Genomic DNA, 18327 nt, shown 5'->3' on the forward strand with positions numbered 1-18327 from the left:
CAAAAAAGAATAGCATGACCTAATTAAAAATTGGACTGTCATATTAAAAGTTAGGTAGTTGTAAACTTTCATATTTGAAGCCCTCTATGAGACTTTTTATATTTATCCGAATCTGACGTAGTCAAGAGGTTAAATATAATCTACATACTATTTGTATTTGAATATATTTTTTATTACATATAGCCTGCATCTTTTTTATCCATCCAAAAGTGATCTTTAATATTTTTTTTACTGTTCCATCTAACAGAACTCATGCAGGGAGGCTATTGCAAGAGTTTCATGTTACCTTCTTTCTGTAAAAAAAAAAAACTTTTTAGAAATGCCTAGGTAGCAGTTTTAAAACTTTTAGGGCTTTTTGCATTAGGAGGATCCTGGTTGATTTTTCCACTTGCTCTCTCACTGTCTGCTAAGTGCTATGCACTGCTTTGCTGTTTCTTGCTAAGCACACTATAGTCACCTAGTCTCAATATACTAAATCTCACACCTGTATAGACAACATATGTAGCCTTTTAGGATATGTGATGTGGATATCCCAGCAATATAGGAATATGTCCAAATAAGACATAGGAAAGTGGCGCGATGAGGACATCAATAGGAAAATGGACTAGTAAGTATTTCTTCTTTTAAATTTTTTACGGTATTTTTTCTTACTGATAAATATTTGGATCAGTAGGTTTTAGTTTTTGATCAACAGGTGGAAGATCAATGTAAGTTTTGATATTAAATCTAATAAAAATATGTGTACAAAACCTGGACCATATTTATAGTATGTAAAACATTTTTCCAGTAGGGTGGACGGGGATGGTGGTGGTAAATTTTAAAGCCTTGCAAGACTGGAGAAGATATACTTTAATCAGTATATCCTGGGTAATCTATCAAACCTGAAATGGATTTCTTTAAAAAATATTCATCTGCCTGGGTGCAGACGAATGGTGTATTTTCTATATTCTACCAGCAGCAGTTGACATTTAAGAAAAGCTCTTATTACTTTAAGAAAATGTTCATGCCTAAAGTAAATGTGGTTGCAGAAAGATATAAATTCTGCTAGCATGCACAGCATAATGGAGAAATCACAGTATAATATATTGTTGCTTTATAGTTAGTTGTTACCTGTGAGTTTGTTGCTTTAACAGATGATATGAGAGTACAAAGTAGAAAAAAATAACCTTAGCCTAGATTAGAAAATACTGCTTTTGGAACATGACTTAACTGTTGCAAAAGCTTTTGCAATTTCAAGCCAATGTAATGTAAAACCGTTGTGACCGAGGCAAAAAACCTACGTCAGTGGACTACTGGCACTAGCTGTGTAATAGCTAAAGCTTGGCTGGAATTGGGTAATACAACAGGACAGTGATCCCAAACACACCAAAAAACCTCTAACAGAATGGCTAAAAAGAAAAGAATGAAGTTGTTGCAATGGCCTAGTCAAAGTCGGCAATCAGTCCAAATGTACACATATATAAAAAAACTAAATTTCAGACAAAGAGCTAAATACACAGCTGAATATATACTGTATTAGGCATTGTATTATAGTCATTGTCATTATAAGCACAGCCAGTCTGCTGACCTTACTTTACACTGCTGCAGTTACAGTGCAACTAAATTCCCATCTAAAAAAATTGCAATATACATTGACTGGTGCGTGCAAAGGCCAGTGTATAACAGGGCAAGCCGGGTACTTGGAATTAACTACCACACTATATGATGTACAGGGATAGAGAGATTCTTAGAGACAGATATCAAGTACAGTTGTAAACAACCATCAATAACAAATAGCTGGGTAAGTATGGGGGGTGGGCGAGGATAGGAGGATCTAACCAACCCCTAAAATTGCATGAACAATTGAGAAAGTGCTACCAAACACAATTCAACCATCTGCGAAGGAGGAAGTAGGTGGAGTCCAGTGATAGGCATTGGGACTGATTTAATAAAGGCCGGAGAAGATCCACTTTCATCAGTGAAGCTAGGTGATCCACCAAACCAGGAATGGATCTGGTCCAGGATTCAAAACATTTGCTAGCAAATAGCAAATGACTTTGAAAAAATATATTCCAGATTTGCTGGATCACCCAGTTTCACTGATAAAAGCGTATTCTTTCCAGCCTTGAAGAGCTTTAATAAATCAGGCCTATTGTGTTTGAGTGTGAGGAAGTAGGTCAGTCACATCCGCTTTGCGGTCTGTGAAGCTTTCTGTGTTTAGGAGATATAAGGTGGAAGGGTGGGAACAGTAATCACTTTGTTCAGATTTGAAAGGTTTAATATGGAACTCCCACAAAAGACCGCTGAAACACCAATATAGTCCTAAGTTATGTACACATTCTAAATGATTGCCTCAAATGAAAATCTAGCATTAGTACAGTAGTCCCCTGATGTAGTTTTGCGATCCACCACAATGAACCACTGGAGGACTGAAATGGGGCAACTGCTGTCATATCCAATACAGAAAGACATAGCAGGGTGCCTCACAATCATCCTCCTTCTTCTCCTTTTCATAAAATTCAACAGCTCCATGTATACAGTATTTGTTGGTTCTACTGTCTCTAGAAAACATGAAAGATTGTTTCAAGCGACAGAAATGTAAAGCCTGCTTTAAACTAATAACTGATAAAACCACAAACATTTACAAACACTACAATGATTTACTGTAATGATACAGAGATATGCAGAAGTAATTGGTAAAAACTGCAAGGCAGGGATGAGCTCAATAATACTGGAAGTGTTGGTTTCCCAGAAGATTTATTGGGAAAAAATGGGACAGCATATTTCATGAACAAAGATTCCTTTAGCAGTGCAGGCATCAGGAAAGGTTTACACGTATACACTTTTTTTTTTACCTCATCCTGCCTTAGTAACTTAGAATGGAATAGTGACAGGGTCATTTCAAAATTGGCCTCTGCTGTGATCCCAGTTGGCTTTGTCCTTGTCTCTCTTTCTTCATACAACCTTTTTCAATGTTTATGTTTATACGATTTCACCTATATTTACAACTGCCTCAGTGAGCTGCTGTTAATATTAATAAATGGTATTAATATAGCACCAACATATTACGTAGCATTGTACATATCCACCTACAACCTGCTTCTCTCCTTAACTAAATTTTTGATACTGCCCATACCTCCGATTTCAATCAGACACATCCAAGCCCCTCGCTAGTCATTTTCCACCATCATCACATACTTGGTGAATATTATACTAGCCCTATTTTCCCACTGTGACCTGTATTCCTGCCTGAATTCACCTTGATCTTGCCTTGACCTTTGACTTTCCAGGGGTTTTTATATTTTTAAATACAGTACACAATTCAGCAGAAAAGTATTTGTGTTGCACCTCACTGCATTAACTCATCATTTTGCCATATAGTTTTGTCCAGTACATTAATCTTACTCATAGTGTTTTCTATTAAAACAATAATTATTCTCTATTTGGCTCAAGCTTCTGATGCAATACCTTTCTGGAGTTTCACCTGGCCTGTTTTCTGACTTTAACTGACTCATATGGATATACATTTCAACTCCATACCGAGATCTAAAATATAACTTGGGGAGTTTGCATGCATATTAAAAATACAATAAAATATTTCAAAAGATGGCTGTATATAACACAAAAGTGGGTAATCAAGGCAGCATGTTTGAAAATATGTAGATATGTAGCAATAATATAAGTACAAAATATCTGTTGATCTTTTATATCCTTTTATATATGTATACATTTTTTTTTGCTGTTACCATATATACTCAAGTATAAGTCAATCCAAGTATAAGCCGAGGTACCAATTTTTACCTTGGAAAACAGAAAAAATGAATTGACTCGAGTATAGGTCGAGGTTGGGAAATGCTGCAGCTACTGCCAAGTTTCACTTCTACAAGGAAGGTTCACTTCTTTTTTATAACCTATCTGTTCCCACTGAATCCAGAGCATTTTTTCTTTTAGCTCTGGTTCAGAAGATCTGAAACTTTTCTCTAGGCTCACTGTGTGTGTGAGTGTGTGTGTGAAGTAGAGTAACATACAGTTTCAGATAATGCTGCCCTGTCTCATCACATTCAGTAGAGACAGAGCAGCGTTATCTGAAACTGTAGGAAACTGACTCCTTGCATAGTATGCCCTGCTAGCAGCTGTGATCCCATGAACCTGAGCACCTATAAACAAAAGTGCTCTGAATTCAGTGGGGGTATATTCAGTGGGGGTATATTCAGTGGGGTATCTGTACATTATAGCTGACAAAAGGGCCTGTGACGTCACTTAGTCACGCCTGGGGTGGAGCAAGCTACTTCGGCACACAGAAGAGGACTACAAGCCGCATGTACCTGAGGGGTCTGGTGGGCGCCACTGCACTGTCACTAATATTGGAATCTGCCAGAAACATTTTATTATTGTGTCAGCCGGAGTTTGCGAGGGCAGGAGCGGGAATCGGCTGGCAGAGTGTGCCTTTCTGGAGAGACCCATGGACCTGACTGGAGTATAAGCCGAAGGTGACTTTTTCAGCACACTTCGGGTCAGCTTATACTCGGGTATATACGATATTAGCTAAATGTTTCATTTACAGTTTCAGGGTCATGCTGCAGCATGCCCGCACATATTGTAAGCGATATATATAGGACTTTCACCCTCATGTATTAAGTTTAGGCATCTTCTACCTCAGTAATTGACAACAATTCACACCTTCAAACATGCAACTCAAACAGTTAAGACCTGTCCCAGACTTCAGGATCGTTCAGATTTATGAATGATTATGGAAATGAAACTAGGGTATTTTCAGAAAATTGTACACCTCCTTCTGTTCTTGGATAATTAACGTCTGCCTTCACATATTAGATAACAGCACAAGGTTTATACTGAGATAACTGAAATACTTGTTTGGCTTTAAATGTGAAGGTATCTCCCAAAAGCTTAATGGAACTGCAAAAGCTACATTGTGGGTTTCAGGGCATTATAGAACAAGCTGAGCTGAATATGACTAACTACTTCTAGCTATGCCATAGATAAATCAGAGCCTTCATTAACATAAATTAAGAAGTTTTAGACAACACTTCTCATAATAACTATATTTTAAACATCTAGTAACTTATTGTGCTCCAAAAAGAATACAACTTAAGTTCCATGTAAATGGGTTCCCTGGACTTTTTTTTGAAAGGAAGAGTATTTTGTGGCACTCATAAACTGCATGCAAATTCTGGTTATATTTGGGAATGTATGACCTAATCCTGAACTAGCAACCTTTTAACCAGCAATCTTTAAACTCCCATGGTTTATATTCATCCATCAATACTCCATCTATGACCAGCATCTCCCTCTTTTGTTCCCTCTAGCAGTTTTTTCCTTATGCACTACATTTAATTAACATTTTATTCCAAAATAATTTAGATTTTATTCTATGAAAAAGTACTACAGTTCTAAAAAAGTTAACACTTGTAATGATTTTGCTGAACTTTATAATATATGTAAATGGGCATCCACAAACAAAGCTCCTTATTATCTACAACTTTATAATGTGGTAATAACTCATGACATAAAAATACAGCCATCACACTATGAAGTCTGTTTCTAAATGTTTAAACTAAGAGTTACCCATTGTTCACCCAAAATATACATATTTGTTACATTGGATCAGTTAGAAAATGTAGGAATCAAAAAATAAAGTTGATTCACCAATTTTGTAATTTAATCCAATGTGAAAAATGTGACAATTATTAAATGTGTGAACTTTAACTCATGAATCATACATTTTCCATCCAAAGTGAGAAATGTGTGAATATTGGGTAAAAGTTGTCTGATTTTTGGGTGAAACACACACACATATGCAGTGTGACAGATGAGTGTGATTCACCAAAAGGAATAAAAATCTTTGACACATTGTTCATACAGGTATTTCATCTGCCATTAATTGAATAAGCAGTTTTAAATAAGTGTCAATGAACAAATGATTAAATACAGATATAAAAAACACTAACGTTCATAAAAACATTTTTAAATGTATTTACTCATATAGTTAATTACCAGAATGTGTTTTGGTTTCAGCAGCCCTTCTAGGGGGAGTTATTCAGACTTAAAGTAGGAGAAGCACCAAAAAACAATCAGTTGTGCTGCAGAGCACTTGAGCAGAAAAATAGAGGTTATTAATCCATTGCTAATCCTTTACTGCCCAACCAGAGTTTGGCTTGCCCTAACCTTATTGCCTAACCCTACTGCCTAACTGCAGTGACAAATAGTGGGCAGAAACAGTTGGAAAACAGTTGGAACAGTTGGAAAAAAATATATATATTTATACATATTTGTTTGTATTTGTCTGGAATTATGTATAGGGAAGCTTTTCAGCCCTCTTAGATGTTGTACAAATAATAATCTTTCTTTTTCTATCTTCACTGGTGACAACCTTCACTACTATTTTATTATTATTATTGTTTTAGACATTTGATATGAAATCTCTCCAAAGTGAGGGCAAACTAAACATTTAAATGTGCACACTGGATACATTTACCACTCATTTATTTTCTATTCCTGAGAAAATGGGGACTGTTTTTGCTTAGCTGTTCCTAATTTCAAAGCTTTCTGAAGCACTGACCCCAGCATACTGATATTCAGAATGGAGCCAGAAAGCCTGATCATACTTTTGTCTGCATACTTATATTCTATTAGTACACATTTCCTTAAAAACCTAAATCCAGGCTCCAGCTTAAAAATTAATTACTGTCAGTGTCATGTCCAAGTAACATCTCTATTTATACAATTTTACTAAATTATCAATAAAATTGTAACTTTTTTTAACACTTCTATAACCAGGTGCCTAATACAGAGCCTTCTTGTTCTTCCTCTCGTCAATCTATCTTTTTCCTTGTTTGTTGATTAGAATTAAGGCTTGGCAATAATCTGAATCTCTTTGGAGATTATTTAGGTTTAAATTTACCTAGTGCATCATTATCTACATGCTCACCATACAATTTATTATATCTCATGGACAGAAAATGAGAAAAATCTTAACTGGCTTCTGGTACATGAAATATTTTATCAATGCAAACCTTTCTTGGGCATCTAATCCTGAATCAAAAACAGGTGACTACTACTCTTTAGAGGTTCTTTTACACGGGTCCAGGGTTTTCCAACAAACTGACTTTTTAAATCTATTAACGGCTTTAAGCAAACCTACATATATGCACAGAAGTTATTGCAAGGCACATACCATACCAGCTCAGATTCACAACAGCAACTCAAAAATGCAGCATATACAGAAAATTGTGCAACTGCCTGCAACAGCGGTGCCTGACTTGCTTAACAATTCCTGCATTTCATAAATTATTAAATTGTTTTAATGTGCACCTCTACTAACAGGAACATGCCAGCCGCCATTGCTGGCCACCACCAGACAATACCTGATTCTCTGGATATCCCTGGCTTAAAAAATTGACTCAGAACAAGTCAGAGCAAAACAAATGTTGCCTTTCATACATTAAGGTGAAGAACAGCAATTAGCATTTTAAAAGGTGAGATCAGCAATAGTATATTGCTTGATCTCTGAGTAAAGGTTTTTGTAAACTTTTGTAAATAAAAGAAATATGTAATAAATGTTGGTTGATGGTTCTTACCGCCTCCATTTTTATAGCAGAGATAAGGGAATCTCCAAACATTGGCCAGGTCCACTGAAAAACCAACAACTGATAGAAGAAAGTCAATTTTCTTGCCCCAGTGTTCCCTTTCTTGTTCTTCGAGCACCGGTACCTCATATTTCTGGGAAGTATCTGGGGCGACAATTGTGTTATTTGTATATTGGATTCCATTCTGTTCTTTAACTAAAATCAGTTCAACATCTTTCTTTTCTGGGGAAAACTCATTAAAAGGAACCACAACTGACAACCTATGGTCAGTATGACCCTGAATGAGGATCTTGGATTTCGGCATCTGAAAAATATTAGCTGTGCAACAAGAGCTGTATAGGATTTTCAAGAAGAAGAAACAAAATGCAGTCTTTGTACTGACGTTCAACCTTTTTTTTTCTTCAACTCTTCTCTCTAAAAAGTAAATAAAAATATTGTTTCAGTTTGTAAATCCAAAAATATTTCATTTGACGTATGTATCAGTGTTTAAATGTAATACATAAATAAGCTTTATAAACAAATTAGTTAGCTGTTTTCCATATTTGGCACACGGGCTTTATTAGGGAATGTGCCATGATTTTCAGAAAGTCCTAATCCCTGTATATAGATTTTAGCATTTAGTATTAAAGCACCTGTTATCTATATTAGGATTTAGATTACTTTTGTAATCATTATTTTAAATACATTCCCAATTTCATAAACAATTTTCAACATTTTTCAACACACTGTCATCCTTTAAGATGTTGGAGTGGAAGATAAGGCTTATTTTCTTGAAAGTTTAGGTCTGATAAATTACATCCATGCCTCTCTGTTCAGTTATACTGCCCCTTCCTAAATAACAAAAAATGTTGCAAGTATAGTGAGGAATCTAGCACAGATATTTGGAAAACTGTAACAGTTTCATGTCCAGAATTGCAGACACAGAGTTTACAAAAACATATACACAAAGTACAGAAATGGCATTCAAGTTTAAACTAGAAGTCTGATTATGCCTGTGATTAACACATATTTCCAGTATTTGGATGGACACAGTTTTTCTTGTGCCAGTCTGTAAATTATTTGGAAAATTATATTCTGATTTATTTCACAAGTACAAAATAAGTGATTATAATAAAAAAGGAATGCTGTACTAAAATTGCAATAGAGCATCTAACTGTTGTTATGTCATTCTAATATTTTTGGTTTTTAGTATTTATTAAGCAGTGATAAAAAGCTAAAATAAAAAAAAGATCACAATACATGCAAACAAAATATTAGGTATTATGATTATATATATATATATATATATATATATATATATATGATATATATATTAGACTTACCAGCTTACAGCAAGCAGAAACATGGGTTCAACATCAACAAGTCATTCACTAAATTTATCTGGAACAACATGAAGACTGTCTCTTTATCCTTGCACTCTCCAAGGGAAAACTCAGTGATCCTTCTGTTATGAGGAAACTGTAAAGAATAGAAAGATGCCAGCTTTTAAACCATGATACACTCCATGCACGTGCTGTTTGGTAAATCAATACACCCACTGTAGACATTGAAAACTCAGCAGCACCACCTATGGGTACTACAGCAAATAATAACCAGCAATCTGCATAGACCACTTGTGTTTATTCTGTGAATAAAAAAATTTGGATTTAATTTTGTCTAAAAAAGTCAAAAACAAGTATAATAATGAAATTATTATATATCTCTTAAGCATAATGCATTACAAGGACATATAAGCAATCTGAAATATGTAAATTAGCATGCCCTTAGGTTGAGCTGCAGTAAAATGGAAGAGAAAGATTATCTGGATCACATCAAATGTAATTTATATTGATGTTCCCACAGGAACATAACAGAAAGTAAGAATTAACCTGTTGGCTGCTCATTTTTTACAGCATTTGATTTAGTATCTAAAACTGTAAAGTAAATTGTAGTTTTGATTTCTTGTGTGCAAAAGCTAGCTAAACGCACAGGGTAGTGTCTACACTAATAGTTTCAACAGGTACATAAATATGCTTAGAAATAAAATGACGCAGACCATTCTGCAGACATGAATGGACAAGGTAAAATAACTGTGTCATAACAAAAATAAATCCTATGCTTTTGCAAATTTAAAACCTATTTTTCACATGTCATGTACAATGGCAAAATGGTACTATGGACACATTTGTTAACATCCTATATTAATATTCATATGGGGGTGTGGATGGCTTTGAGTGTGGACATACACTAGGAAATCTCCAAATCTGGCCTACACTTTAACACCTGTACAGAGGTGAACAATCTTACCTTTTGGGCAAACCCTGAGGCCAAAGGGACCCCAGAGATCTAGAAGAGTAAAAAACACCAAAAACCCTCCATTTAAACATAGTATCAATCATGGTCTCGCCTGGTAAAACGGCACTGTATTCTGCTGAATCATGTTTTTGGTACCATGCTGAGAAGGGTTTAGAAGATCCCCCACAAGTTATGCAACAACATTTGATTAACAAAGGGGGCCAACAATCGGACAGTGACTGTCAGACAGAAAGTCCAGAATACACAGTACCCTGAGAGAGCCTGGTCTGAGACCCCCATGGAGTATTCCTCTACAATAGCACAGAGAGACCTTTTACCTAGGTTGTGGCCCCCCCTTGGCCGATCTATGTCCACAAAGCAGCATGATAACCCAGCACACCCATCCCCCTCATACACAATGTCAAGGACGGAAGTGAGTGCCCTATTGGAGCTTCTTCCAGCTGTTTCACAGTTTTTGCCAGTCAAACAACTTATACCTTACCCCACAGCACATTCAGTGAAAGGGATAACCATACATCACAATGACAATGAGAAGGGCTGTACTCCATCACCTAATAAACAGCTGGGCATAGAGCCCTGGAAAAGAGCAGTAAAAGAATCAGGAGGGCAATGTTTTTGGAAGACATTCATTAAGTCCATGCTATTGAAGGGGGACTTCCAACAGTTAGTTAAGATAGTAAAATCCTTGCAGGGAGGAAATTCATACCTTTAGAGTTGTACACTCTTATGTAGAGAGCTGATTCTGTTGACTTGCAGTCAACTAAAATTCCAAGCTTCAATAACAAAAATTACCACAGACCTGGACGATTTGAACAAATAGGAACCTTACAATATTAGAGGCCTGAAGTCACTATCTGATCTTCCTGTGGTTTTCCAGTCTATTTTCAACACTATTTTTGGTTTCCACTTTATAACCTAAAAATTTAGTTCAAGTCTTAACAGTTTTAGACTCCTAGACCAATCTTCTAGGCCCAGGGATGTCATCTGCAGATGGCACAATTTTCTTGTTAAGGAGGAAATTATGTTTGTTGCCTCTAATATGAGACCTATTGACTTTGATGGTGCATCTGTTCAACTGTTTCAAGCTGTCTCTTGTGTTAACCTACAGCACAGGCTTGCTTTACAACCGCTATGGACTGTCTTGTGAAATATTTCTAATGTTGGGGTTTCCAATTAGCCTCACTGCTCATAAGGATGGGGGCATGGTTTGTGTTGCAATACTCAGAGGACTTACAGAAGGTTTGGCTATTACTTTCTTTGATCTTGAGTTGGGACCACCTTACAGTTTTCACCTAAGCATGTCCCTTCTGGCAGCCAGTACAGAAATATCCCACACAGTCTAGCCTCTCTCTACCTTAGAGTACCCATTTTGTAATTCTGACTACCCAGACACACTGTTTTATGGATACTTTCTACATACCCTTTTTTATCTCAATGTCTGCAGTTATACCTACTTACCTGGAGGATTTCAATATTGTGGGAACTTTTGAAATAAGTTCCTCCATCTGAATTACCGGACAATGGTTTCTACTCTCATTTATTTTACAGACACTGGAGGAAGTATAAGGATTCCCATGGGTGACAGTCAGACCTTTGTGGAGTCTCCCTAATACTGGTCTCTTCAAAGAGTAGTATATGATGCCTATTGTCCTACACCCCAAGGTCCCTTTATGACCTGTGCAGATGTTACACCAAAAATTGGCTAAGGGCTGCTTTGTTCTCTTCTAGGTTTCAATAAACAGTTCTCTTACAACACATTTGGGCCTTTTCCATGTTACCATGGATTACCATGGAATACTTTGATATTGTTTTTTGTTTTCTAAAAGCTGTCTCATAAAATGGGCTATTTGAATGCAGCTTGTGCTGGCTGGGCATGACCCAGCTGACTTGGTCCATGTTGGGACAAGGACAGGATATATAGGAGATGGAGAATCCTTAACAATTATTTTAAAGAACTAGGTTTCAAGTTGAAGGAAAGGACCTCCAATGTTTTATTCTCTGGAATATTGCCTGTACCATGCACAACACAGAAGAGGCAGAGGGAGCTTAGACAACCAAAAGCATGGCTTAAGTCCTGGTGTAAAAAGGAATGGTTTAGGTTCTTAAATCACTGAGCTGACTTTTCATTGGGGTAAAACCTATATGCCAGAGATGGTTTGCATCTAAATGGAAGAGGGTCTGCTGTGCTAGGGGAAAGAATTATGGAAATGGTGGAGGAATATTTAACTTGGGACAGAGGGGGGTGGGACAGTTAAATAATGTGGCAGAAAGGTCAGACAGGTGTCAGTCACTAGTGGAGGGTGGGTTGGGAAGAAATATAAGGAGTTTACCAATTTACACACACAACATTGGATTGTGCAATGCTAATTGTATTGAAAAACAGAAGTATTTTGCAAACAGTGCTGGTAAATGCAGCAATAGTTTAAAGAGCCTGTTCACCAATACTAGAAGTCTAGCAAACAAAAGCAATATGACTTAGTTGGTATTGCTGAATCCCAGCTTTGTTCGTCACATGACTGGGCTGTCAATATTCCTGGTTATACTTACTCTCTTTCCTAAAGACAGAGTCAACCGACAAGGAGGTGGTGTCTGTCCGTATGTGAGAAGTGATCTGAAAGTGAATGAATAAAAAGAAATTGTTGATGGTGAGGTTGAGACATTATTGGGAAGAGTTGAATATGAGGATGCAAAAATAAATAGGTAGACAGTGGAATAGCACACAGACTGTTAGTATGCAAATTGGGGTCTATAGGTTTTAAAAATTTAATCTGTAAATGGATAGAGAACTGGCTTAAAGAGAGAAGTGATTAATGATTCATGCTCCGAATGATCTAAGGTTATTAGTGGTGTACCCCAGGGTTTAGTGTTGCGACCTTTACTGTTTAACATCTTTATAAATTATATAGCGTTTGGGATTAAAAGTAACATTTCTGTGTTTGCAGATGACACCAATGGAATAAAGTCCATACAGCATGCCTTTAATCTACAAGCAGACTTGGATGTACTGTTTGATTGGGCAGCCAAGTGGCAAATGACATTTAATAGTGAGAAATGTAAAGGTATGCACTTGGGGGCAAACAACATGCATGCTTCATACTGTCTAGGGGGAATACATTTGGGGTAGTCAGAAATAGAAAAGGATCTGGGGGTTCTGGTAGATCATAGACTTAATAATAGCATGCAATGCCAAGGTGCAATATCTAAAGCTAGCAAGACTTCCTTGTATTAAAAGAGGAATAGACTGCAGGGATCAAGACATAATCCTGCCCCTGTACAAAGCATTGGTCAGACCACTTCTGCAATTTATCCAGTTTTGGGCACCAGTTGACAAAAAAGGACATTGTGGAATTGGGGAGAGTGCAGAAAAGGGCAACTAAATCAATAAAAGGATTGGAGGAACTCAGCTATGAGGGAAGATTAGCTGAACTAAACCTATTTTCCCTTGAGAAGAAACTTTTAAGGGGGATATGATCACCATGTGTAAATATGTAAACGGTTTATATAGAGAACTCTCTTCCCAACCATTCACTTTAAGCTCATTACAAAGGACAGGAGGGCACTATTTGCATCTGGAGGAAAAAAGTTTTAGCTCCAGTTAAGGAATGGATTCTTAATTGTACGGTCTGTGAAAATGTGGAATAGACTCCCTCCAGAAGTAGTAGTAGAAAAGCTGGATGCTTTTCTAGAAGCATAGAATATACCTGGGTATTAAAGCTTTAAAGTAAAGATAACAGACTGTTGTTCCAGAGAACCACTGATTGCCTCAGTGAATCAGGAAGGAATTTTTTCCCCTGTTAGACCAAATTATACCAGGCTTTTCGCCTTCCTCTGAATCAACTATGTTCCTGAGGATTTTTTTATCTTGGATAGGTTTATTTCCATAGTGGTTGAACTGGATGGACTTATGTCTTTTTTCAACCTGACTAATATATAACTATGTATGCTTAGGTCTCAGCCAGCCGTGAGACTTATCCCACCCACACCACCCATATGGGGATTGTTACTCTACAGTAAGTTGTTCCACCTCGAAGGTTGAAGGTTTGTCTTGGGTTCAGTGGGATTAGATTTAGCTATCCAAGTTACTATGACCTCACAGGTTTATTTGGCAGCTGGGATAAACATTTCCTTATGTCTACTCTGGGGAGGGTGTGGTCTAGTATGTCCATTTATTTTTCACTGTTTTGGTTGACAGTAGTGATTCTACTGTACTGGCTGGACCACTTTAAGAGCTTAAGTCACCCCATTTATTATCTCCCATTATTTTCCCATTTTCATGAACAGGTCTAGACCCAATCTGGAAGCATCTGGTATGACCATCTACTGTCTGTTAATGTCATTATTATGGTTTGCCACCCTGCCTGGACCTCCACCACTTATCGAGGTGATATTGGGTTACTTGGACCTCAGGGAGATTGGAGATGTGCAAAGACGCATATCATGAGATTATCGTACTAAAGGATTTCTTCATGGAATTGGTAGTGGGGTGGTCCTATGCTTGGACTTCAGCCATAACCTTTCCTGTGTCTCGATCTCTTTTGCCTGTATGTAGTCCTGACACATGTAGGCCCTAGGATGTGGTAAAAGCTTTGTCCTATGTTTATCAGGTATTTTTCACCTTCTAAGTCTTATTTTTATATATATATTTCTGGGATCCCTGTCTATAAAACTCACCTTACTCATCATGCAGATAATGTTCTGTTGACCTTAATGAACCCCTTATCACTGTATCCAATCTTCATTAAGCATTGGATGACTATGGGTTTCTAGCCAGTTACAAAATAATCCTACCAAAACAGAAGCACTCTGAATCAATTTGAGCCAGACTCTCCGACAACTTCAGTCAATGTATCATTCTGAGAGATGGACAGTAATAAATATTTGGGTGTCTTTATGACTTATCATCCTTTATATAAACACAACTATTTCCCAATTTTCTAGTTCTAGGCTCCAACAAGAGGAATATATTGATATCCTGTCTTTGAACTGGGACAGTCCACCCAATATTTTATTCAATACCCATTTAAAAGTTCTTATCTTCGAAGTTTTGGAAGGATATTTCACCCAGGCATAGCAACAACTCATGGACTAACCAATCAATGCAGATGAAGTAAGTACCAGTCTTCAAAATAAGTAGTACTTTTGATCAATACAGTATTTCCAATTTTTAGCCATAAATAAGACAAACAGTAACTAGAGCCAATCCCAGCATAAAACTACATTCATCCACTGAAAACTATTACTCTTCAACTTACCACACTACCAACTAACATCTAGAGTGTATCAAGTAACTTCAATTCCATTATGCTTATTACCAATACAAGTACTGTTCCGCTGCACATCATCTCTATTCAGTATGAGTTATTCTTTATTTGGTATGTTCAAAATTTTGTGTATAACTACCTATACAATTTTTTGTATTGTGTAATTATTATATGACCATTTTTTGAATCTATACATCCATATGTAAAAAAATGATTTTGTATATATATTTATATCAGTTAACATAGCCTATGTCTCAGAATCCCCTACAAAACACATCAGGAAATGAGACATTTTATGTGAAGGCTATATTTGACCTTATGTGATATGTATTGTTGGTTTATATCTATGACTCCTAATATAGAAGTACCATGTCTAGTTGAGAAATTGTAATTCCTCAAACGCTCAGTAAATGTTTGTACTTTAATTGCCAAAAAAAAGCCATTGTTCCCTTTCTCTTCTCTTTACATTCTAGGAGATAGTTACTCTTCTCTAAAAATAGCATATTCTTCCTATAGTTTTTTGGTCAAACCTCTTTGATCAAGTTGTTAGCACTACCTAATTTAACATACTTGTTTGTGACCTTGCATGTTAATTTATCGCATCCAGCTTTATAAAGCCTGCAGGCAGCAGTACTAAACTTTATATGGGACTTCAAACATTATGTTCTCTTGAGAGGAGCAGCCTAGCTGTCCCAGATGTTTTTAAATGTTTTTATGAGATGCATGTTCATCACCTGACCTCCTAGATCACTCTGCAGTCCTTCAGTTGCTAGACAGAAATGGAGAAGCTGTGGATGGATCTCATACATACAAACTCCCTGCTGTGGAGCTCTTCCTACCTGGCTTCAGATACAAACCTTCTAGCCCCACTAGAGTGCACCAAGCTGGTTTGGTGCCACTGAAAAGGACACATTCCAGCTGTCAATTCCAACTCTAATGCTTAATTTTTCCTTTTAAACCCTCAGATTCCATATAGCGTAGAATTGCTTTTGGTTCATCCTTGACAATCAAGATCACTTTCTGCTATAGTCAGCTGGCTCATCTTTGCACAAGAAAGCTACTATTTTTTTTTTTTGAAGATTTAAACTAGTTTTGAGATCCCTGCACTACTTATATTTTCAAATCAGACATTATGCAATATCGTTGACCAAGAATCTGATTTTAATCTAACTTTTTTGACAGGGAGTCCCTTCTAGTACTAGAGATTTCTTAAATTTTACAAAATCTTTTTCTGTCCTGCATATATTGACCTCAGACATACAGAAATTAGTGGCACATAAGAGTCCAGCTTGTGCAGAACAAAGGAAATACTGACTAATAACATTTGGATGTTCTTTAACAATTAAAAAGAAAATTTCTTTCAGCAAAAAATATCACAGTCTGGAAGTTGTCTAGAATCCAAAACTATAGGCATATGTAGTAGCACCACTAGCCATTTCACAGAATAGATGTAAACAGTAGGAAATCAGATTCCTGTCAAACAGGTAAGTGGTCTTGTCTATTTGTGTATACAGTCTGCATGTAAATATGTGCACACAGTTTGTATGTTTATACAGTTTGTTTATATGGGAGTAGTGAAATGTATCAGTAGAAATGTTCTGCATTTGAGTCAGTTGGTCAATTTAAAACTGTAACCCAGTAACAGCAACTAGCTGATAGAGATAGAACAGTCTGTACCGGCAAAAACTGGAAGCCTGAGATCGACCTCTAGTGGCCACGCCCCCCTAGGCCACCTTAGGGTAGCATGGCTGGCCTTGGTGGGGGTATTTATTTTCATTACATAACTGTAGTATTTAAAATGTTTTCTTTTCAAACAAAACTAACAATCCTCCTATGTATTAGCATAGTACAGGTGTCATCTTTTCATTCTGTTTCAAGAAGATCAAATACACTCTGTGCTTGATCGGGTTCTATTTTTACAACACCTAATCTGGAAGAGCTAAACATACAAGTTGTTTATTTACAGATGTTCACTGTTTTGCTGTGGTTCTCAATCCCGGCTTCCCTGCTGCTTGTGTGCAGGACTAAGGCTTAATGGGGGGGGGGCGGTTTGCATGACTTGCAGAAGAAATCTTTTGCAGTTCTGCAACCTTTTGTAACCCTTCAATGACCAACACAAACTGCAGTTGTTTCTTTTTGCATATCAAAGTACAGCTTGCTCCAGAAGTTAATGAATTTCTTGGCTCAATAAAGTTTTTTTTTTGCTGTGTTTGTGTTAACTTACAGTGAGGATTTTATACAGTAACTGACACCACGCTGTCTAATAATATGTTGAGACAAACATCTGTCCTAATTGCATTTATTAAAAAAATGTACCTGTTACCTGCTGTTCCTGGGGAAAGCTGTTTATATCAGCCTTTGGTGAGTTTATGACCTTTTATATTGTGCTTTTTACTATTGTTATAAAACTTTTTTTTAAATTGTGGGCAGCATCCAGAACAAACTAAATTATTTTTTAAAGAAACCTATGGAAAATCACATTTCGACTAACAAAGATTTCAGCTAACAAATGTGATTCCGTAACGAATTATCTTTGTTAGCCGAGGTATCACTGTATTACTATAGCTCAGGGGTGTCAAACTCTGGCCCAGGGGTCAAATATGGCCCCCAACGTCCTTTTTTTGGGCCCCCAAAGGAATCCTAAATATGAACTGCAGCTGGCCCGCCACTGCATTGAAATACCACGCGCTACTAAAATTCCTTGCATCACTCAGGTCCATGCGTACTCTATACTCTATGGACCAGCGTGGTCTCTGCCTATGTGAGGCCCCACATTGGACTTATTTATAAACGCAAATAATGCCGAGAATTTATTAACGGTGCTATTTCAATGAAGAGGGAGTTTCAGCGCCAAGCCACTCATAAGATTTAGCTCTGCAATGGCTGTGTCTGGCATTTCTAGCACTCCCCCTCAGCTGTACTTTTCCTTGCTACTCCAAGGCATGGACTTGATGGTTGGATTTCCATAGGAAGCTATCTCTCTCGGTAGCATGATCTCATAAAAAAAAGATAGAAGATGCAAGCGCCCCGGCCCCCCAAGACAACGAGCAGGAAGAGCAGAGAGGGAATGAGAAGAGGCCCCCATCAGGCAGCTCCATGGGACAGATGTGGCCCGCAGATTGTAGGTTGGTTGCTCTATACCTTTCTTTTTTGTACAATTGCACAAACTACATTTTTTTCCTACT

The 18327-nt window shown here is 37.0% G+C and overlaps 1 protein-coding gene across 1 annotated transcript in view; it reads right to left on the bottom strand.

Annotated features, from left to right (window-relative positions):
* Window positions 1-9045, bottom strand: part of SLC6A2 (solute carrier family 6 member 2) — a gene marked incomplete in the record, with an annotated part of 73166 nt that extends 64121 nt beyond the window's left edge. Inside the window, 2 exon segments of the mRNA XM_072422955.1 lie at window positions 7578-8000; window positions 8909-9045. Of these exon segments, the coding sequence (XP_072279056.1) occupies window positions 7578-7890 (313 nt within the window).
* Window positions 9046-18327: the final 9282 nt, after the last annotated feature.

The sequence above is a fragment of the Pyxicephalus adspersus genome, chromosome 9 (assembly GCF_032062135.1).
Source record: "Pyxicephalus adspersus chromosome 9, UCB_Pads_2.0, whole genome shotgun sequence".
In the NCBI taxonomy this organism is placed as follows: Eukaryota; Metazoa; Chordata; class Amphibia; order Anura; family Pyxicephalidae; genus Pyxicephalus; species Pyxicephalus adspersus.